Below are 22,974 nucleotides of genomic sequence, written 5' to 3'. Positions count from 1 at the left end.
TCAGGAGTCCCTGTAGAGGAAAACATCGGGGACTGAAGCTGGATCAGGCTCATAGAAGCCCTGGAGCGTGCCACCTCTTTCTTCGGTCAGGCTGAAGGAGGGTATGCGGTGCAAGAACCTCAATTTCTCTCCAGCAGGTATCTCCAGCACTCCCTTTCGCTTGTCAGGTCTGAACACTGATCGGTAACCACGAACTTGAGTAAGTAAAGTAAGCTTTGTGCCAGCTTCAGTGCAATCGATGACCTCACCGATGGCGAATTCGCAATCATCGATGCTGGAAAGAGCCCAGCCAGGTGTCCAGTTCATGTAGATGGCCCAAATCTCACCAACTTGTGGGAGAATCTCAATCTGCCACTTACTACTAAATGAGAGAAAAGACCATATGTATCATACTTGGTTCTCCAGTTTCGAACTTTAAATGTACCACAGCTGATAGGTATGTCCTGCTCCAACCACTGTTTCTCCTGCTCCAATTGAGGGCAAGCCTCGAGCCAGGTCAAATGCACTCTGAAAAGTTCTGGATCGACTTTTCTTATCCAGCCATAGAACTTGGGGAATTTGTCAACATCATTGTATATAGCCCATATTTGTCCATGTTTAAACTTCTCACACGAGCGGCCTTCATCGAAATCATGGAAATCAGACCCAGGATATGGATAACGATTGGGGGACAAGCAGTTTTGCTCAGAGGAATCACCAAATTCATATGCACTACGGGAATTTTTTCTGCGAGGGTGTATTTTGTTCAGAAGAAATATCATTACTGTTATCTGTAGACAGTTCCAAGTGATTATCCTTTTGAGCAATCTGATCATCTCCAGAATCCATTTTACTATCTGTAGTGTCAGTGATCAAATCAACGAACATGTCGCCTATCATATAGCCGAGAGATGTGTAAGAGACAAGAGTGACAGAAGACAATGCTACATCTTGGTCAGCTGGGAGACACGCAGTGTCAAGTTCCAGAAGTCCTCCTGGGACACCTGCTTTTTCATTTCCATTCGTCCTATAAAAGGGAATGCTGTGTGAAAATCGAAGTAGCTCACTTGATGGTATTACAAATGAGGATTTGCCCTTAGCTGTCGCGAATAAACTGACAAAACCCTTAATCCTGACCAATGGGATGACAGTGGCACCATAATTAGCTGACATAGTCGACAGGCTTCCACAACCTCATACTCAAAGGATGTATGGTTATCTGCATCTGAGCTCCATCCCTTGTAAAGAACCCACACCTCACCCTTATTAGGATACATGTCAAACGAGTTTCTTCTCTTACCTTCTGTTCATTCAACAACGTGAGAAAACATGAACCTGTCTTGAGAGCATGTTGGGGGCGGGGCGGATCGGCGGCAGCAATGGGGCTTAACCGGGCCAGCACGGCGTGCCACGGGTCGTGTCTACAGTAGCAGGCCTCGAGCCAGTTCAGTAGCCGGCTCAGTTAACTAGCTTTAGTTTCTCCATCGAAGTTCAAAATTTTCCCAATTGAAATATTCAAATCCAAATATTTTGGTTCCGCTTCGGATGCTCAAAATGGAGGGAGGGGGGGGGAGGCGAACCCTGAAATGTTACCTTCAGGTTCATATTATCTGCTGAAGTATTACAGAGAACACTTGGTCAAAATTGTAGTACAAATACCATCCTAGAATAAAATGACAACGCTCTTTTTAAACAAAGGGCTTATATTTATAGGAGACCTGTAAACTTAGGGAACAAAACAACCATTTGCATACATTTTAGGAAACCGAGTACGGCTGTAACCATAACGGTTATAATGTAGCGAAATTCCTCGTCACTGAATATTCCTCATGGTGCCTTCCCACGGCACCGCCAGGTCGCTTGTGAGAATGAAGTGAGAAATCAGAAAAGTAATGGAAGAACAGTTATTCAATGGAATCAGAAATCTGGTAGGACGATTCTAATACGCAAAAAGGCAACTAAAATTGTAGGAACGAAAAGCCTTGGCAAAGCTAATGGCATCAATTTTCAACAAAAAAAAAATGTGTATTTTCCGGTACCGGCTCAAGAACGGTGCTGTGCATGTAAACTTCCATTTAGGGCACCTATGAAAACACACATTATAACTCAGCTCATGCATACAAATGTCCAACAACAGTTTTAAGTTTCAACGGAGACAGCATTTGCAGGCCAAATTTTAATAGTCCAGGTTACTCCATTGCATTGCAAAACCACAGTGCAGTGGTAAGGCACTGCAATCTACAATAGTCTCTGACACCTTCAAGTTTAAACACAGAACACGTAAGACATTCGAAGAGCCCGGAAAACAAGAATTACTGGTTGCAGTCCACTTTAAACTTTACAGAAGTCTTCCACGGGCACTGGTGACCTGACGAGTTAGCAAGCACCAGTGACGATAGGACATGCCCTTGGTACAAAATGGCAGTCCACATATATGGCAGCCTCTCCATATGTAGGCACGGTTCGAGTAAGACTAAGCTTAACTGGCATATATGTACACCAAATACATTGATAGCAGGATATTTCAAGACATAATTCTAACCAGAATCAAGTTCAGTTCAACTATTTTAGAATCTGCATCAACATTTGCAAGTCGCCGGGTCAGGTGTCCCTGTAAAGGAAAACATCGGGGACAGACGCTGGATCAAGCTCATAGAAGCCCCTGAGCTTGCCACCTCTTTCTTCTGTCAGACGAAAAGAGGGAATACGGTGAGAAAATCTCAGTATCTCTCCAGTAGGTACCTCCATGACTCCCTTTCGCTTGTCAGGTTTGAACACTGATCTGTAACCGCTAACTTGTGCCAGGAAAGTAAGCTTTGTGCTAGCTTCAGTGCGCTCGATGATCTCACAGACCGCAAATTCACAAGCATTGCTGCTGGAAGGAGCCCAGTCGGGTGCCCAATTCATGTAGATGGCCCATATATCACCTACTTGTGGCAGAATTTCAACCTGCCACTTAATGCCAGTTTGTCTGGCATCTACTAAATGAGAGAAAGTATCATTTGTATCATAATTGGTTCTCCAGTTTCGAACTTTAAAAGCACCGCAGCTGATTGGTATCTCCTGCTCCAACCACCGTTTCTCCTGCTCCTGTTGAGGGCAAGCCTCAAGCCAGGTCAAATGCACCCTGAAAGGTTGTGGCTCGACTTTTCTTATCCAACCATAGAACTTGGGGAATTTATCAACATCGCAGTATAAAGCCCATATTTGTCCACGTTCAAACTTCTCACATGAGCGGCCTTCTTCAAAACTGTGGAAATCAGAATCAGGATATGTATATATATTGGGGGAGAGGCAGTTTTGCTGAGAGGAATCACCAAATTCATTGGCACCACCGGCACTTTTCTGCGAGGGTGTGGTTTGTTCAGAAGACATATCTTTACGATTATATGTAGACAAAGGGTGGCAAACATTTGCTTCAGAGTTATTTTCCTTTTGAGTAATTTGCTCATCTCCAGGATCCATTCTACTATTTGTACTGTCAATGGCCATGTCAACAAATGTGCTGCTTATTTTCTTGCCGGGCGACATGTAAGAGTCAAGAGTAACAGAAGAAAATGCTACATCCAGGTTGGCAGGGAGACATGCATTGTCAAGTTCCAGAAACCCTCCTGGGAGACCAACTTTTTCAGTTCCATTTGTCCTATAAAATGGGATGCTGTGAGAAAATCGAAGTAGCTCACTTGATGGTATCACAAATGAGGATTTGTCTTTAGCTGTCGCGAATAAACTGACAAAGCCCTTAATCCTGACCAATGGGATAACAGTGGCACCATCATTGACTGACATATCTGACAGGACCTCCACAACCTCGTACTCATATGATCTATGGTTACCTGCATCTGAGCTCCATTCCATGCTCCATCCCTTATAAAGAGCCCATACCTCACCTTTATTAGGATATATGACATATGAGTTTCTTTTTTTACCTTTTGTCCATGCAACAATGTGAGAAAACATGGACCTGTCTTCTGATATATCTCTTGCTTTACGAAGGCAAAAGTTTCCACAAGCAACAGGCAGTTCTTCATCAGTCCATTTCTCCTCTTCTTCATTCATTGCATCGTACTCCAGCCAAATCAAATGCACTTTGAAGTTGGAAGCATCAAAATGCTTTATTTGAGCATAATATCTTGGCATGCCATCAAGGTTATCATAAAGGGCCCATATCTGACCAACTGCAAACAGATTGACATCCCTGAACTTCTCAAAATCAAAGAAATCTGGATCAGGGAAGGAAACACACTCGGAATAGCAAGGCATCTTCTCGCCAACAGTTTCAGTAGCTTCTTCCTTGATATTGCCCTGATCACTTATATCTGTAGTTTCCGGCTTCTCTTGGGCATCTACTTTGCTGGACACATGAGGTGGATCTGATTGTCTGTCAGCACTAGTGACGTTATCATCAAATATTTGCTTACATCTCATGTTAACATTAGATGGTAAATCATTCTTCCTCTGCCTCTTTTTTCTATCAGAGTTCAGGCAGATGTTGCCATCAACATCTTGCTTCCTTCTACCTGACCTACGGGGACAGGAGGATCCTGCAGCACTTGGCACTGTAGATGCATCTTCTCTACCCAAGTTCTTTTTGTCAATAGTGTTTAGATCAACGGGATCTGGCATCAATCTTCCACTTGCATTCTTATTTGTCATTGAAATCTCAACTCCCCCCCTTATCTTCTCTAACCGGTTAGCTTTCTTCTCACCACTTGAGCTGCTATATACTTTTATGTATTCATTGTGTTCTGCAACATTTATCCTTGGATCCCCATCTGCTTTTCCACCTGCAGAAGAAAGCTCTGCAGAACCCGGCACATTCACATCATCTGGTACAGCAGATGCATCTTCTCTAACCGATTTCTGTCTGTCGGCAATGTTTGGATCAGCAGGATCTGGCATTGACCTTCCACACAAATTCCCATTTTCAGTTGGGACAGAAGATTTATCTTGATTCAGTGTTGAAAACTGAAATCTCCTCCTTGTCATCTCTGAGTGATTAGCTTTCTCATCACTGCCTAGCCTGCTGTACTCTTTCATGTATCCATCATGTTGGGCCACATTCATCCTTGGTTTCACACCTGCGTCTCTGCCCGCAGAAGAAGGCTTCACAGGATGACCATGTTGAGTGGGAATGCCATGCTGTTTAGTTGGAAACATGTTTGCAGGGACTTGAGAAACATTTGGCTTCGCATCTGTCCCTCTGCCTGCACATGAAGGCTTCACAGGGTGACCTTGTTGACCGGGAGTGTCACGCTGTTTATTTGCAAACATGTTTGCATGAACTTGGGAACCATTGGGTACATTTGATGAAGTGGGCATGGGCTGTTCCTTTAGATGGTACGCAAAGAAATTCTTTTTGCAGTTCAGACAGCGGACCATGGTGTTCAGGATATAGCTGTAGTACTGGTATCGTATCTGACAATGTGGGCATATGGTCCAAAATGTTTGTCCAGATTCAGGCACGCTCCCTTTATTTGCATCAGTTCTCTTTGATTGCTGCTGTTTAGATTGCTTTGGCACATTTCTAAACCCATTCTTCCTTTTGATGTTATATTGACAACGCTTCACTGGATCACATAGTACGGTATGAGCTTCAGAAACCAACTTGAAAGCTGCTTCAGCACCAGCAAAACTATTTTTATCAGGATGAAGTGAAAATGCAAGCTTGCGGTATTGCTTTCTTATCATGGCTTCATCCGCTGTTTCCTCCACTTGAAGGATTCCATACAAGTCCATCTCTCCATTCAACCTTGCCTCTGCTGCACGGTGCACATTGCAGATAGTTAACAGCTGAGATACATTCTCAAGCTCTGGAAAAAGCTTTTGAGCTTTAAGTGCAATCTTCTCGGCACCAACAAAATCTTTATTTTCCATCTTCTTTATAGCAATGTCCCTAGCCCTGAAGGCCTCTTCTCTGTTGCACTCGATCATATTCTCTGAAAAGATACAGCAGAAAAAGGCCTCAGGTAAAGTTCTATCAGCTGCAAATGAGTATGATCTAAGTCATTCTTTAAGCAGAAATTATCTGAAAGTGGATACACACCTTTGGATCACTTTCTCAAACAATATTAAGCCAAAACCTTAAGTGCATCAGGCCCTGAAATGTACAAAGGAGAAAGTAATTCTTAGTAACTGAAAACATGCCCCTACAACAATAGCATTAGTAGCACCTGAAAATACACACTTGAATTCTATAAGAAAAATATTAATGTGAAAATAATAATGGAGTAATGACAAACTAAGTATTTCAACGAGACATGCAAAACCATGCCAAAAATGCCTTGAAAACAATAAAAAAATACCATGAGATCAACCAAGAAATAATACTCAGTGATTCTACCTGTAACGTGGCATGATGCAATCAATATTTCCCTTAGATATGCAAAACAAATGTATGAATTACACTCATATTTCTTGCCCATAATTGTGCTTCAACATTTGGATAATATTTCAATCTAACCCTTTTCCAAATATAAGCTATTTAGCTGCACAATTATCATATTAGGGCAGAATGATGAATGATCCAAACGCTGATTCTAAATGGGGAAAAGACAAATTCTCCTTGCAAATGAATAGCAAATTCACAAGTACGTATATGCCTCACAAAGTATTGCAGCATCTGGCATATCACTGAGCCAACAAACAGAAGTGAACAGCTTGCATATAGACCTAGTGAGACTATATATGATATATCATTGTAAATAACATGTTTTTCAACACATCCAATGGCGTGTCATTACAAAGTCAATAATAGAATAGCACGAGATGGGGAAAAATAAAGACACATTGGTAAAACGTGTCGTGCACAGGATCAAGATTGACAAAATGAACATTCACATCAGTATCAGTATGGCATCACTTACAGTGACGAGTCTAAGTGGAACATTATTCCTTATCCGCTACACATATCAACGTTCTTGGGGAAGTAGTGTATGTGGCTTCTGCAGTTGGCTGTCATCAAAAGATAGCATGAGGTAGCAGGTGTCAATGGATAGGGCCTGGTAACATCATTCGTGTTATGCATGATTTAGTAACCACCAAAAAAGATGCCACAGATGGCTTAAGGTACTGAAAGTAGAAATAAATGTAACTACAGTCTACAAATACTTGAATACCTTTGTTACCCTGATTTATTTAGTAGTAAAATTAAAAAATTAGTGAGCTAGAATAGAGTTAAGAAAGTGGCATCCCCACCGATTCTAGAGAGTAGAAGCAAAGGAAAACTCGCCAAAGAAAGGTTAACACCAGCTGCCCATTGTAACTGTAATGGAGTGTTCAACGGCTCGGGAAGGAGTTTTGATCGGCCCCGTGTAAGTGAAGTGGACAGGGGGCTGTCTGAGGGGACTCACAGGCTCGCAGCAAAACTGATACTTGATTTCAAATCTACAGGTTTAAAGATGCAGCTGTTGCAAACAAAAATTGGATATGTTCTTGAGGTGAAAGCAGAGAAAATATAAGTAAAAAAAGGAAGGGGGTTCCTAACAGTTGAAAGGCAGGATTAATTTCCAATTAAGAGAGGGGGTGGCATTTTGGCAGACTGGGGGGTTTGAAACATTGCTTAGCCTGCAGTAGTGCAGTGTGAAAAAAATCACCCTAGGTTGAGAAAATTATCTAACTGATACACCCGATTACAATACACTCACTATGTAGAGGGCTCTCCTACAAGATAAGTAAACCAGAATCCTAACAAGTATGGAAGTAACAACTCTACAAGGCACAACATCTGAGTAACCATATTCACTATTACTTACAAGCTTCTAAAAAGCAAAAAGCAGTGTTCATTCGGTCACCCACCACATAGTGATTATACAGCCTAATCAGCCTGACTACGCCTAAATGGCAATTACATGGTAACAAGTAGGAGGCCCAGTCATACTATGTGGGCTAGAAGCCCTGTTTTAGAACACTGATTATTTGTGCATATAATTCAATCTAAGCCCATCTGAAGTCTTCAATACCCAGACAAATGTGTATCAATGTACTTCCAATTTTTTGGGCCTTCGCAATGATAGTGCTAAGACGGCACCCTCTGCATTGAAAAACGGCGCAGCATAGGGCTACAGATAGCTAGAAACCGTACTTACTTACGTGACCAAAATGCAGGCTTATCATACAACAAGCAGATGAAACTAGAAACCAAATCATCGATATCTACAGGCCAAGTGAAATGCCACTCGCCTACAGCTACTTCAGAATGAGCATATCGGGTAAATAATTTTGATGCATAACCATCAAACGACGCTGGATCATTTTAATACCCCCAAAAGTTCGACATTCTCCTCCATGTACCATTCCCTCGCAATCCTCTAACTGCTACTCTTTTACCCTTCATTTCTCTTCGCCCCCTCCTCTTCTGCTTCCACCACCGCACTGCTCTGCCCTCCTGCATGATCACGGACTCACAGACATGCGAATTGCAGCAGGGAAGTTCTCGCAAATAGGACACAGCCCAAAGCCTTTCGCACTTCTCTGAGACAAAACCACCGGAAGCCCCGCTGGAATCCTCGCCGGCAACCTTAAGCACCGCCGCGACTCGACTCCACTCGCCTCAAAATGCACGCCTCCTACCGGCAAACCTAACCGCTGCCCCAGGAACCCCCGCACTCCCGCGCCTCCCTCACCCTACACGGGCCCGATTGAAGCGTTCTTCGATGAAATGCGCATTGTTAGTCGTAGCGTGGGAAGGCGATGCAGTAGGCAACTAGCAAACTCGAATAAGCCTTACCGGAAGCCGGTGGTGTCGTACCTGAGTGGACCGGCGCAGTCGGTCGAGGCAGTCGTGGCGGTGCTCCGGCGAGCCGGCCCTTCGTAGCCGCGGCGAAGGGCGGAGAGAGCCGGAGGGAGCGCGGTGGGGCGGTGGAGGTTTGGGCCTTTTGGGGTAAGGGGAATGGAATTATGGAAATTTGGGGGTTGATCCCTCTAGGGCTCTGCGGAGGCTAGAAAATTACAAATATGGCCAAATGTAAAATGACCATTTTGCCCCTAAAAAAGTGAGAGTGGTAGGGATGAAAAACGGTTGGTAAAGGAATCAGAAGCGGTATTATGGAAACTAATACGGTATCGGTTGTATCAAAAACAGTATTATCGGATCGATAATATATCACTATTTATCGAAAATCGATAATTCTAAATGAAAAATATCAAAATGTAGCTCACAAGTTACACATCTCATACAGCAAATTCAATAAAATCATACATAGTATGACTATAATCTACATAAGTATATCACATTGATATATCTTATATGATAAGATAAAGGACAATTGACAAGCATAAGGATGAAAGTCTCGATACAAGAACAAATATTTAGCATAAGGATTAGAGTCTCTATAAAAGCACAAATGACAAGTCTTCATACAAGTTTTCTCCCTACAAATGTTTTTTACCAAGCACAACAAAAGCTCATCACTTGGAATTTCCTCTTTCTTCAATGTGTTTGGCGGCCTACAGTTAAACCTCAAGCTCAGCATCATCACTTGCCAAGTCCTAGTCATGTTATTTTGTAGGGAAATTATTCAATTCATCTCAACCAAGTCCTTTTGGACAAATAAGAACAAAAAATAGGAGTAGTTGTACGGTTTATATTTTATACCTCAAACACAATATTATTAGCAACAGCCTCAAAAACAACGACCAATGAATAAACATTCGTAGAACCTGAAATGTCAAAGCAAGTATATTAGTAGAAAGGTAAAGACTTTACATGAGTAGAAGTTTAAATTGTCACATTTTCTTGATGCAGCTATCCAATCTTTAGTGCACTTCAGTGCCTGTACCATCTCAGGATCAAGATAACATTCATATAGATCAACAACACAGCCACCAGGACTAAATGCTAACATTCAAGTAAAGTAATGACCGATGGTAATTGCTAGTTTGGTACTAGAAAACTTTGAGTTCTTATATTTATGTATCATGTCGGGAGGAACACTACAGAAAGAATGAAATAAGTCTAAGTCTGAACTTAGCTGTTTTGTTCCTTCCATTAAGGGGGTCTCTTTCTGCCTATTCATTTCTGGGCCTGGATACTATGCGAGTTGTTTTTTGGTCTGCACTGAAATATCTTGACCAGTGAACGTTTGGTATACTATGTTTGGTTGAACAGGAATTATGTGTGGAGCAGTAGGTTAATTAGTTATTACTTAAAGAATCAATGCTATGCAGTACAATGGAAATATTATATATATATATATATATATATATATATATATATATATTTCGTATGCCTAATAATTTTTCCAGCAAATCTTTTGATAGGTACTTCGGATGATCATGTACCAAGTCTTTGAGGAAATTTTCTCAGATACATCATGTACCAAGTATTTGAGAAGGCAAGAGTTGCATTACCTACAAGCGACCTCTGAGAGGCGGTGGCATCGTCAAGTGGGGGTGGCTCCATGAGCGTGCGTGGTCGGGAAGGCGCTTCTCTGGTAGGTGGCGTCATCATGGAATCTCCTGCGGACAAGCCGGCTATGGCCGGACGCATCGTCTCGTGGGCATGGCAGCGGCGGGTGGAAGCAGCAGTTATAGGTTGAGGTGGAAGGGGCCCGCGGCAGGTGAAGGTGAAGGTGAAGGGGGTAGCGGTTGGTGAATGTAGCGGCGGTGGCAAGCTAAGGCGGAGGTGGAGGGAGATGCGGCAAGGGTGAGGCTGCGGTGCTAGGGTTTTAGATAGCGGTAACACTTGGGGATTTTTCCATTTTGGAATTGGGGGCCAAGGATGACAGGACTAGTGGACTCACGATCATCGGAAGGCCCGAAGGGAACTACTGAACTAGAAGTGGGCCGTGGGCCGAGATATGGCTAGCACGTGAGTTTGCAATATCGACAATTATGGACGGCCCAAACCGGTAGTTTCCAGCCCAAATCTGGAAACCAGCTAAATGGTCAGAAGTAGCCCAAACCGATTCCGTTATCATTTCTTGGTCAAATTACCGAACCAACTGAAATGATAGGCAATTTTCGAAAATGGTCCTCGGTAAACCGGGAATTACCGTAATCATTTTCACCCCTAGAGAATGGTATGAACGGGCTACCGTTAATGTGGAAGAAGGCAAACTTTAGGCGTAACTTTTGCATCGATTTTTAATAGCGGAAATAAAAGTATGTACACATTTTGTGACTAAAGTTATGTCATCTCATCATGTTGTGCCTTTCTACCTACCTAAAGTCTCTTTAGTAGGCCGGTGACAAGGCACATGTGTCTTTGGAGGGGAATTTAGGGGTGTTGCTTCTAGGGCTTTGTTCTAAGTTAAGTGAAATTACAAGTTTATTCTTTGGGTGAAATGACCAAGTTTCCACTAAGTATGGCACGAGCATATGCTACCCGTGAAGGTGTAACCCTGTATTCAATTTTAGAATGAGAAAATTGTTGGTTTATTATGGTATAAGGGCATGTGTGGTTGGTATATTAAGGGTATGTTTGGTTCATAGTTATATGTTGTCACACTTAGCTGCGTCTAAAGTTAGTTTAACTAACTTAAGCATATGTTTGGTTTGCGGTCATAATTGTAGCAAGATTCATTTCCTAACACACATGTGCCATGTGTTAGTGACTCAAAAGTGTGGCAAGGTTCTCTCTGACTAGCCAAAGTATGGTGAAGAATTTGATCAACAGTGTAGCACATGTTGGCAACCAGGGGTGTCATTTAGTGAACCTAATAGTATCCATCAGTCCTCTTTAGTTCAATCAATTATACTACTTTTTCAAAATTTGCATGATTTTGATTCAACTAGTGTAATTTGTTAAAGTAAAGAGGTTCGATAGATACCCTTAGGATCATCAATTTCTACCCCTATTCGCAGTGAAGCCGAGGGCACCATGCAGACTAAGTGCAATTATGAGGCACAACGTGCGAAAAGTCCCAGAACTCGGGCATAGTGGAAGCCAAGCCCCACAATAGTAGTTAAGCTTCGTCCTGCTGAGGAAATATTATATAGATTATGCTACCACCATGCATCTCAAATCGTCGCTGCCAAACGTGTCTCGAGATTAATGTAAACGCCGCCATTTTCCTTGGTCTTAGCGCGGAGTGCTCACTTCAGAATTCGGTGATTTGTCGCCGGTAGAGGCAGACATCTGAGATGTTATATGGTTCAGTGCATTTAGTATCAGTATTTAAGTGCACGAAGCAATTAATTTGCACATTGTATCGACGGCACAAAGCAACTTTCTGTCGTTCGGCTAACTAAAGTTCCACTTACATGAGCTTAATTTGTAATAAACTGAAAGAAAAAGTCCTGAAGTTAATCATTTGATACATCAGTACGACAACACACCAGGAAAGAACCCGCAAACCCTCCCCAAACGTGAACCCCAGACACCCAATATCTTCTACAGAATCAAACCTAGATAAGATAGATGTTTTCTGCTCTGAAACATAGCAAGCGTGCTACAAAGAGAACACGAGTACACAGACGAAACTAATCCTCGTCCATCCCACCAGGCTGGGCATCTCTTCTTGGCCCTCCTGCCGGCTTCGCCATGATGATCTGAAGCTCATGAATGTAACTGTTAGCATATGGACCATAAAATCTTATTTTATTTGAAGGAATGATAACACAAGATTGGCACTCCTACCTGGTCAACCCGTAGAACAGTGCATGTAGCATCGGCCGAGTATTTTAGGGCAAAATACCTGAGCAGCAAAGAAAGTAAAGTGAGACACCTGCTATGAGATCAGCGAAAGCAGCTTAAACCGCTACAGCAATTATGCGAACCGGTGCTCTGAATTTGAGAGCACAAAATATGCACGGCGTGTAGCATATTCCACAACTACTAGGATGTAAAGCCAGCACCAGTACAATGAATACATGTTCTAGTACTATGATAGCAGGTATTCCCTCATGTCAAAAATACTTGACGTTTTGGACATCACATGGTCATTATGTGTGACTTTGACTACTATTTTCAACTAGAATATATTTATAAAATGTAATAAGTTTATGATATTATGAAAGTATTTTTTAAGACAAATCCACACATCATTTTCATGTTGTGAAGCTAAATGTTTCAAAAGTTATTGATGGTCACAGCTTTAAAAGTTACACTAGATCTTGTCCAAAACGTCATGTATTTATGACCGGAGGGAGTAAGACCACAACTAGCTATAAACAGTTTAAAAAATAGCTAACCAGCTTCCTGCATGATTTCAACATCTGTTGTTCAAAATTATCGATCACATAGGCTTACTTTGTGACATAGAGGTCCCATATTTTCAAGGTTGAGACATCCTTGCAAGCACCTTCCTCCAAGTCAATGCCAACTTTTGTACTGCCACCAGCATGCTCAGCATAAAGAGAAGATATTATCTCCATTGCACTGAGTCCAGCATTTTCAGCCAGGGTTCTTGGAACCATTTCAAAGCTCTCAGCAAATTTTGCAATAGCATACTGGTCCAACCTGCATAATCATTAACCATAAACAAACAATTGGATAAAGCATAGTATATAATTCAACATTTCATGGTATCAATGTATCATCACCAAGCTACAGACACATTTTTGGAAGTAATAAGACTGTTGACAGATCAAATGTACAAGCCCCAAATAAACCATACAACTCTAGAAACTCGCAGATTTCTCTAGATAATTATGCAAATATAAATCCTCATGTTTAACAAGGTTGCATCTTAGACTTCAGATGGTCCTATTGCATCTAATGTGTCAAATAGACACAGGAGAATATGAACAGTAACATATTATATTTACTGTCAACGTGCTGAAGACCATACATGTCAATAAAGCTTGTCAATTAAAACTAGCAATCCAATGCAAGATCCTGTTCTTTTTAACTAGCATCTTGTTTCACAGTTTCTGATGTGTCAGTTTAATTACTACATGAAAAAAAATTGCTATCATGTTAGAAATATAGTTACCCTGTTGCCTTCAACGAAAACTCCTTCAATCTCCTTGCCAATTCTATTTCTGTGGCAGCAGCACCAGGAATTATCCGACTGTCCCTGCACATTGACTAGTACAAACACCAACAGTCAGATAACCAGAGCTAATCAGACAACAATGTATTAAGTATGGATGTTTCAAAACAAAGAAAAATTTATTTCAACCTACTACATATATCACAGATATACCTTGTAAGTATTGACACCATCATCAACAGCTCTTTCAAGATCATCTAGTATACTGTCAGTGCTGCCTCTCAACACAACAGTAGCCACAGCATTTCCACCTTCTTCATTCTTGACCACGGTCACCTATAAATCAAACTATATGTGGTGAGGAAGAATAACAACACATCTTCTGCGAAAGCACAAAGCACGGAACATACTCGAACACCGCCGATTTCTTCCACCGAAACAGAGTCTGCATAACCTAATTCGTCCGCATTTGGTTGGCTGAGTTTCAACTGTTTGAAAAGGTATGAAACATCAGAATAAGTAAGCTACTATGGTATGCAACAAGCATATTTTGGGAACCATAACTTACAATTGCAACAGCCCCAGTAGTGCGGCAGAATCTTCTCAGTTCAAACTTCGAGCTGATTTTCAAAACCATTAGTCTGCAAACAAAACATCAATAAGAAACAGGTCATGACCAGGGTCAACTGCTACAGGCATTCGCAAACAAATAAACCCAACTTTGAGATGCTTTCCCATACTACAACCACCAGTTGAGAGTTTGTTTTATTGCAAATCAAATATATATGATAACTCTCCCATCGAAAAGAAGTTTTAAACAAAGAAAATTATTGTGCAGAAAAAATAAGATAATCCATTCAGATCATGACTCGTATAAAAAGCAAAACACTGACTTGTAACGTTCACAGAAATGTAACGCCATATCGCCAACTGCTGCTCCACTGACAATAACCTTGGCACCTGAGTCAGCAACAGCTTTGATAAGTTCCTCCACCTTAGCTTCTTCTGTGTTAGCATAATTTTCTAGCTGCAAAAGCACAAGTGTTATAGGCTGCAGCAGATACTTATAGATAACAAAGTTTCAGATGAACTATAGAAGCAAAACAACATGTGCGCCAAAGAACATATTAGGACATCAAGAGTTCAAAATACCATTTAACTTCAGCATATTTACAGGACAAGAATCCAAGAATTATGCACAGGACATCTATTGTTGGATCTACATCTATTACAAATAGAAACACATCTACCAAACAGAAGCCAACTATACAGTTTGTAAAACTACACCTAGTGTAATTGAAATGAAACTAGGAACGAGTTCATCACAAAGGGGGGCGAGGGGATGAGGGGGGAGGGGATTTCTTGCAGTAAGAACATACCTGCTCGGCCGAATGTATCAGCACAGTTCCCTTTGTTTCAGTTGCAGAGGTATCAACACCACCAGCAAATACTGCAATCTGTATATTGATAGGCTTTTGAATTAGAATTTAGAAAGAAACACTGGCAGATAACATATGGAAAGATACTAAGATTGTTTTTAGATTCCTATGTGCATATTTAAATACAATTAATACAGCATATTACTGCCTCATATTTTTTAATATTAAAAAGCCATCAGTCCATAATTGTCCACTGCACTTAGCAGAAGTATAAGCTTGAAAGATACATATACATAAAAATAGAGCACCACAAAAGAGTAACTTTTGGAGATTATTATCATCCTGTAACTTTACAGTAGCACCAAAAATGAATGCAAGTGCATAAATGTATAGTGTTGTGACCGCTCTAAGAAGGAACTGATTCACAAGTGCGTCAGTTAGGGAACTGGAGACTTCATGAGGACGTAATGCTATATATGGGACCTACTTAATCATATACATAAAAGACACTCTATGACTACAGTGAACGTATGTAAACAAGGATTATCCTTGAGTTCTCCAACAGCCAAATATTTGTGACTTTGAAAAAAAAAACCATATAATGTCTCCATTCACAGTACCTACTCTCATTAGAAGAATATCGAAATAGATAGAACAGATAAAAGTATAAAACATTGACAGATAACCAACAACTATGCCATTCGAATGAAGTGCAGCATATTGAGCTTACCTTTGCCTTCTCCACCTTTTTTATGCTCCCAACAGCATCATTTTTCAGAACCATCCCACGGACCACAGAAGAATTGTGCAAACCACCTCCAGTCAGCTTAGCCACTCTGACATTGTCGACATTAAAGTTTGCAGGATTCTTGGGGCAAACTTGCATGCAGGCCTAAAAGGTCACGATAAAACAAAACCATTATTAGTTGGTATCAGGATGGAGTAAAAAAAGAAATTTCCTCCTCTAGGGTAAGATGGTACAAATTAGCTTACGTCAGCGACAAGTGGGCACAGAATATCCTCCTGGCCAAATTGCTTGCTTGCAACAGCAGATCTCATCCTCAACACAACCTCCTCCCTGTTCCTTACATCCATGTTCTCTGAGCCTTTCTCTACAAGATCCTCCAAAATCTCAATTGTCTACACACCAAACACAAAGGCACAAAGATCCTACCATTAAACTGCAGGTGTTAACAGTGCAACGCATACTCGATTGGGAGGGTAGGTTTACCTTGTTGATAGCTTTGGTGTAGCCAATGATGATCTCACTCGGATGCAAGCCCATCCTGATGAGCTCCTCAGCCTTCTCAAGCAGTTCACCGGCAAACGATATGGTGAGATTAGCTCCATCCCCAATCTCTTCCTGCTGAGCCCGGCCAGCTAGGACCAGGATCTTAGCAGCCGGGTGCTGAACCTCGAGCTCATTCACGATGGTGCCAGCATCGTTTGTCACGAAAAGCTTGTCCAAGTGATTGATGACCATCTTGTTCATTCCTACATCCAGAGAACCAGATTAGTGACACTGTTCAGCAACCAACCACCGGAACATCTCAGCATCTTATGGAAAAAAAGAAGCCAAATGATATCTACAGAGAGGGTGCTAGACTAGTAGTGCTGGACAAACTAATTGCCCCTGATCCAAACACTCCACAGCTGAATGCAATTACAAACGGCACACCCTGGACCGACATCTTTCACACTACCAAAACATTCATCAGCAGCATCACCTAAGCCTAATAATCTCTAACAATCAGCTCAGCATCGTCATGGTATCTATAAACTCTCGCTGCTCCTCAACAAGCGCAAGCTCAGCCTCGCCACATCTGCAGCATGAACAAACTATTTGCCCCGTCGAGGCATCAAAGGCCGCCGCTACCGTGACCATTGCCCCAACCGCGCGATCCCGCGGCCTCACGCTACCACCGAGCACGCTCCACTCGCACCAGATGCCCCCACCCCGCTAGCGACCAACGCAACCCAACCCACGCGACGAACGGAAGGTACGCTCGCGCGCTCGCACTCACCGTTGGGGCCGAGGGAGGTGCGGGTGATGGCGGAGAGCTCGCGGCAGGCGTCGATGTTCTTGAGCACGGCCTCGTCGAGCCCGGAGAGGTGGCGGTGGCCCTCCTTGAGCATCGACTGGATTCCGTACCCCGGCATCGCGCCCAGGCCCACCATCCTCGCGATCTGGCGGCAGGGGGTGTTGCCGACGTCGAGGCGGGGTCGGTGGAGGCGTAAAACCCTAGTGCCCGCGGCCGCTGCTGTGGTGGGGAGGCCGCCGAGTTGTTTGGGGAGAGGGAGGGAGGAAGCCCTAGGAGGCGAGAAGGTTCGGCCCGGCAGATCTGCTGGGCTTATTGGGCTGGGCCGGTAGGGCTGGAGGTTGTGGGCTGGGCCTGGTCTGCCTGTTGGATGGAGGCCCATCCTGTTCTCTCGGGGACCGTGACTATCACTGACAAGTGGGCCATGGTACTGAAATAGTGGAGCCTGTGCAGTTTGCACACGAATTTGCTGTGACGGAAGATGACCCAAAATTTTGGCATGCTAAATTTGAGGGTTCTCTGACCACATTTTGCTCTAGAACCATCTAGAAGGTCAAACATGAGTGTTGTCTTGCCAAGTATGGGATTGAACCCTGTTGTTTGGCCAAAACAATAATTTGAACCCTTAAATGTAAACCGTTAATTATATAATAGTTAGTCTTTTTGTTTGAAATATCACTTTTTTAATCGAAATTGTTGACCAAGGTATCACCTTGTAGGCCATATCGGTGTAATGGCTTACATTTTTGGATCAGATGCATGATGTATTCTTTTTGCAACGCTTCTTCACTGCGCGATCTATCTTAAAGACTTTTTAGGTGCGGACGGGAGTCAAACTCTCGCCGCTTCCTCCACCTATGAAGTTTTGTCACTGGGCTACAAGCCCATCCGCACAGGATGTATTTTCGTGCTATTACACCATGAATATGAATAACCATGCTAGTAAGCGCCGTATGAAATGTTTAGGAAATTCAGTGGTATACAATATTTTTGGAAAGGAATATATGCATTTTCGAATAATCAACCGGAGGTGGAGAACGCCCACCTAAACGATGCATTTCATTACTACTAGAAAACTCAACGACAGATATAATTGGCACAGACATGGCGTGCTATACGGTCAGAGGAAGAAGAATATGGAGCACAATCTCTTTCGGGTTATTGACAGTTAGTTATTATTTAAGCTCACTTAGGGTTTTTTTTTTCTTCTGGTTTGTTATTGCAATGTGATGACTCATGCACCACGTTGTATTGCTATATTTGAGCTAGGTCCTCCTCTATGGCATAATACAAGTCGCATCACTCTGTTGCCATTCACGAAAGCAGGTAGAACATGGTAACCCGATCCCCTACTATTATAGCCATGCAGGAAAAGGATCCTCTTTTTTCATTTGTCGTAATGAAAATTGTCAATTATGGGTCTGTTAAATTCATCAGCTCCAATAATTCTTAGAGTTGAAGCTGGAGCTGACTGAGGGTATTCGGTCGAGCCATCATATCCTTATTTTGGATTAAAAAAAAGAGATTTAAACTACTTTATTTTATTCTATAAACTCTAAATCTTGTGTGGATCTCATATCTAAAGTTTTCCCAAATAGGCCATATGTTTGAAGTAGAAAAAATATGAGTTCATCAACCAAGGGTTCATGTTGAGGATGTTTTAATAGTTAGTCGGGCTCTTAGGAAATTCCTACATTCCAAGCGAGGTCTCCAATATCTAACAATAACCCAATAGTGGCTTGCAAATGTGAATGGCTGAGAATCTCCAATATTTTGGAACATTTTCAGGTGTGAAGTTTGAATATTGCTATTTGTATGAGCACCTGTTGTTGCACAAAGCAGCATTCTTGTCTAAATGCAGTGATATTTGGTTGCTCATAAATTTTGAGTTCCACTCTTGTTTTTTCTAGAGTGATCGACTTAAAAGGAAACTGATAAATGAGCATTGAGCAGAAACAACAAGGTTACATCTCATATGAGCAAGTTCTTGGTACAACATCGTAATGGCTTCACCTACCTACAATCTACAAACGTTTCACCCCATCACCGTAAGCTCAAACCAACACAAGAAGCAGAGCCAGCACGGCCGCCGTCCGCGCCGCGGCGGGAAGCGCGGCGGCAGCCGTGGCCCGTGACCCGACGACCTGCACGCTGAAGTTGCACGCGCCCTGCGACGCGTCCTTGTCGACGACGAGGGCGAGCCCCTGGAAGTCGCACGCCGACTCGACCTGCCCCTGCGCCTGGTAGTAGGCGTTGAACGCGTACGACGCGTTCCCTTGCGCGTCCAGCGCGCCGCAGCTGCACCCGTAGCCGAGCGCCGTGCAGTCGGCGCGGGAGCACGCGTACCCGACGTTGTCCGCGAGCCGGCTCGTGTCCCCGGCGTTCGGGTTCAGCACGCACCACCGCCGCGGCAGGTAATCGACGCCCCTGGCCGGCGCCGGCATCGCCGGCCGCCCGGCGCCGCGGAGGTCCAGCGGGAACTTGGGCCGGCCGTCGAAGGTGAAGATGCCCCAGTGGCGCTCGAAGTTGCCCGGCGCCACGCTCTTGGTGTCCTCGTCCATGAGACCGAACAGGTACACCTCGATGTGCGCGCCCGGCCGGAGCGGCGTGCCCCGCCTCGCCGCCAGCCGCTTGAGCAGCCCCGCGTAGAACCGCTCCGCGTACGCCGCCGTGGCGTGCTTGTCGCCGTCCGTCGGCCAGCCTACCTCGCCGATCACGACCGGCAGGTGGCCGAACCCGACCTTCCTCAGCGACGAGACCAGCGTGTCGAAGTTGGCGTCGAACACGTTGGTGTAGGTGACCCCGTTGTCGATGACCGGCTTGGGCGGCGCGCCGCCGTCGAAGAAGGCGTAGTCGAGCGGGAAGTCGTCGTTACCGTACAGGCTGAGGAACGGGTAGATGTTGACGGTGAGCGGCGCGCCGCTGCGGTTGAGGAACCGGACCATGTCGGTCATCACCCCCGAGATGTCGTCGCGGAACTTCCCCGCTGACGGCACCGGGTTGCTCGGCGGCGAGTCGTACACGTCGGCGTTCACCGGCACCGTCGCCTTGACATCCGCCCCGTGCCCGGCCTCGTCGAGCGCGCGCTGGATGTTCTTGAGCGCCGGCACCGTCACGTGGTCGTACGAGCCGTTGTACGCCTTCAGGAACGGCTCGTTGCCCACCGCCACGAACCTGGCCGACCACCAATCAAAAGAACTCAAAAATCAATCCAAAAACAAATCAGCAAATGCAGCATCTCAAAAGAGAACAAATCAATGGCGTACTTGATGTTGACGCCGCCGTCGAAGGTGTACTTGGTGACGTTCTCCTTGACCCACTTCCGGGCCCGCTCGTAGTCGCTCACGGCGGCGAGCATGTCGTTGGGCACGGCGATCATCGTCTCGATGCCCGTCCCGGCGAGCCCCTTCATGGTCCGCTCGTCGGCGTCGAAGATCTTCACCTTCTTGAACCCGTTGTCCTTGAGCAGCTGCGCGATCACCTTGGGCGGCAGCCGGCGCGTCGACATGGTGCCCCAGTTCACCCCGAGCCCATCCACCCCCGCCGCCGCCGCCGCCAGGACAACCATCAAAGCAAGAACGCAACGCGGCCCCGCCATCGATCCTCCCCGGCCGGCCACGACCAAGAAACGCCCGGATCCCACGGGCTTAAAAGGAGGCAGATCACCAAGCCGACACAACGCGAAAGTACTGTTACGAAATGAATCCCTCTCTTTTTGCGGGTGAAACAGCCACGGCTTTCTGCAGGGAAAGCAGATCGCCGCCGCTGGAGCATTCAATGGCGCGCGGCACGGTCGCGGCAATAATAATGGAGGTTTGGGTCAGGGGTTAAAGAGGGAGGTTAGGTAGAGGACGGAGGTTAGGGACGAGGGAGGAGGCGGTTCATGGGGGACGTGGGAGCGACCGACGAGCCAGCTGACCGGAGAAACGAGACGGTTCTGTGGTCAGAAACCGAGGCTAGAGGAAACTTTGCGCGAGTCATGGGTGGCGCTTAACTGCTCCCGCAACCCAGGGCGCGCACGTATCCATTGCTGCCGGATTGACTTGAACACTGGAGCTGCAACCTTTTCCTTTGAAAAAAAAACCGAGAGAAAGGAAATACGAGTGGCATGCATGGCCGTGCTTTGCTATGGACTGAAGGGAAAACAACAGGTGGCAAAGAATTTAGGATTTTTTTTATAATGTGGCAAAGAATTTAGGAAGAAAGAGGGTGAGCTAGTATCTTCCATAAGACAAAAGTTAGGCACAATATCCAACACAAGAAAAAAAGCTAAGAAATACATTAGGGTGATCAATGTCCATGTTCATGTGTTGCATGAAGCAAGAAAATAAATATGGACCAATTAAAACTTAGATGTGAGCACATGTTTTAAGATGTGAAATAAACTTTGTATTGTAGAGATAATTTCTTAACTAGTGTCTATCGAAGGTGGAATGAGATAAACATTGCTCTAAGACATTTGCATTGGGAGCAGGCTTATACTATCTTAGCCTTACGAATGTTGCTTCCGAGCTTTGATTTATCTAGCTTCCTATGAACAAGGTAAACTTCGCTGGAGCACACTTAAACTATGCATGATTGATGATTTTATTGATGGACATGATAATTGATAAAAGCATGGCTTGATTCTTTATTTGCCATTGCAATGTTCTCCAATACCACATCTCTCATCGCAAAATGCAGTCTTTTGGGTTAGAAAGGAGGGAGAGAAGAAGTTAAATGACTTTAATGCCCTCAATATGTGATCCACGTGTGACCTTGTGGTTCCTCTCCTGGCTGTAATATTAACATAGGTGCTGAGGAGAGGGACAAGGGCATTTAAGTCATTTTGCCGCTACTCTCTTTTAAATTTCTACCCAACTTAGAGATGATATTTTATAGCCATGGCGTCATGCAGCAAAGCACCACATAAATGCATTATCCTTAGGCAAAATCATGTTTTACAGTGTCCAACAACAAATGCCGCAACATGATTTAAGTTCCAATAAGGCAAATATACAAATAAGAATTCAGTTGAACCAATGCAAGAAACCAAGCCTAGAAAAACAAAGATGTACAAATCTTACAAAAACATGCCTCATCCTTATTCGATGCACAAACAAAATTGTTTGAATCAAATCACCTTTCGCAAACAATGAGTGACCTTTTAGACAAGAAGCTGTTGACGCTCATTATTGACACTATTTAGCATTATATTCTCTTAATATATTAATAATTATTCACCATTTTTATTAATTATTATGCTAACATTGATAATATGTGTGCAAAGTGTCATATTATTGTGTTTTATAGATATTTATATAACAGACGATAAAATTAGACACGAGAAGACCGGTACCAAACCAGCAGGAAGTGGGCCACCATAGGCCCATAACCCAGTGGTGTTGCACGACACAGCTCCTGGTGCCATAGGGCACCCTAGAGTTTGTCCCTCCTTTGGCCCTTCTAGAAGCTAGAGATTTTCCCTCGATCAAGTATTCCAGAAACTACCACCGACAACCCCAAAGACAGAATAAAATCACAAAAGATAGAATTTGAATCGCCGAAGATTTAAAGTTATCTTCAATAATCGAAATCAAGAAATCTATGTGCATTGGGGCCACCTGATAGCCCCTGGACATCTTCTAGAAGTACTACGAACCGACCTACGAAGAAACCGAAGACGGCACAATAGAGGAGAGTTGGTGCCGCGTGACACCC

At 43.9% G+C, this 22,974-nt stretch overlaps 3 protein-coding genes and 1 pseudogene across 5 annotated transcripts; all 4 read right to left on the bottom strand.

Annotated features, from left to right (window-relative positions):
* Positions 1–2,054, bottom strand: LOC133901046 (uncharacterized; annotated as a pseudogene).
* Positions 2,055–2,280: 226 nt separating this feature from the next.
* Positions 2,281–8,884, bottom strand: LOC133900582 (uncharacterized). Of its 3 annotated transcripts, none has more exons than XM_062341768.1 (4): positions 8,729–8,884; positions 6,846–6,980; positions 6,026–6,079; positions 2,281–5,918 (listed from the first exon to the last, which is right to left on the bottom strand). In XM_062341768.1, the coding sequence occupies exon 4, from the start codon at positions 5,911–5,913 to the stop codon at positions 2,581–2,583; it is 3,333 nt and encodes a 1,110-aa protein (XP_062197752.1). In that variant the 5' UTR covers positions 5,914–5,918; positions 6,026–6,079; positions 6,846–6,980; positions 8,729–8,884; the 3' UTR covers positions 2,281–2,580. The 3 variants fall into 3 exon arrangements, with proteins under 3 accessions (XP_062197752.1, XP_062197753.1, XP_062197754.1); XM_062341769.1 differs by having other exon boundaries at positions 6,846–6,933; XM_062341770.1 differs by lacking the exon at positions 6,846–6,980.
* A 3,265-nt stretch (positions 8,885–12,149) lies between these two features.
* LOC133900522 (T-complex protein 1 subunit theta-like) lies at positions 12,150–17,539 on the bottom strand. The gene is made up of 13 exons (XM_062341682.1): positions 17,260–17,539; positions 16,467–16,729; positions 16,229–16,375; positions 15,966–16,127; positions 15,236–15,313; positions 14,750–14,883; positions 14,425–14,497; positions 14,267–14,344; positions 14,070–14,192; positions 13,857–13,951; positions 13,172–13,381; positions 12,560–12,617; positions 12,150–12,471 (listed from the first exon to the last, which is right to left on the bottom strand). Exons 1-13 carry the CDS (start codon positions 17,411–17,413, stop codon positions 12,403–12,405), a joined length of 1,644 nt encoding a protein of 547 aa, XP_062197666.1. The 5' UTR covers positions 17,414–17,539; the 3' UTR covers positions 12,150–12,402.
* Positions 17,540–19,217: 1,678 nt separating this feature from the next.
* LOC133900539 (glucan endo-1,3-beta-glucosidase 8-like) lies at positions 19,218–21,326 on the bottom strand. The gene is made up of 2 exons (XM_062341712.1): positions 20,541–21,326; positions 19,218–20,448 (listed from the first exon to the last, which is right to left on the bottom strand). Exons 1-2 carry the CDS (start codon positions 20,870–20,872, stop codon positions 19,329–19,331), a joined length of 1,452 nt encoding a protein of 483 aa, XP_062197696.1. The 5' UTR covers positions 20,873–21,326; the 3' UTR covers positions 19,218–19,328.
* Positions 21,327–22,974: the final 1,648 nt, after the last annotated feature.

The sequence above is a fragment of the Phragmites australis genome, chromosome 19 (genome assembly GCF_958298935.1).
Source record: "Phragmites australis chromosome 19, lpPhrAust1.1, whole genome shotgun sequence".
Lineage (NCBI taxonomy): Eukaryota > Viridiplantae > Streptophyta > Magnoliopsida > Poales > Poaceae > Phragmites > Phragmites australis.
Note: the sequence above shows the minus strand (reverse complement) of the source record. Positions and strands in the feature narration are given on the sequence as shown.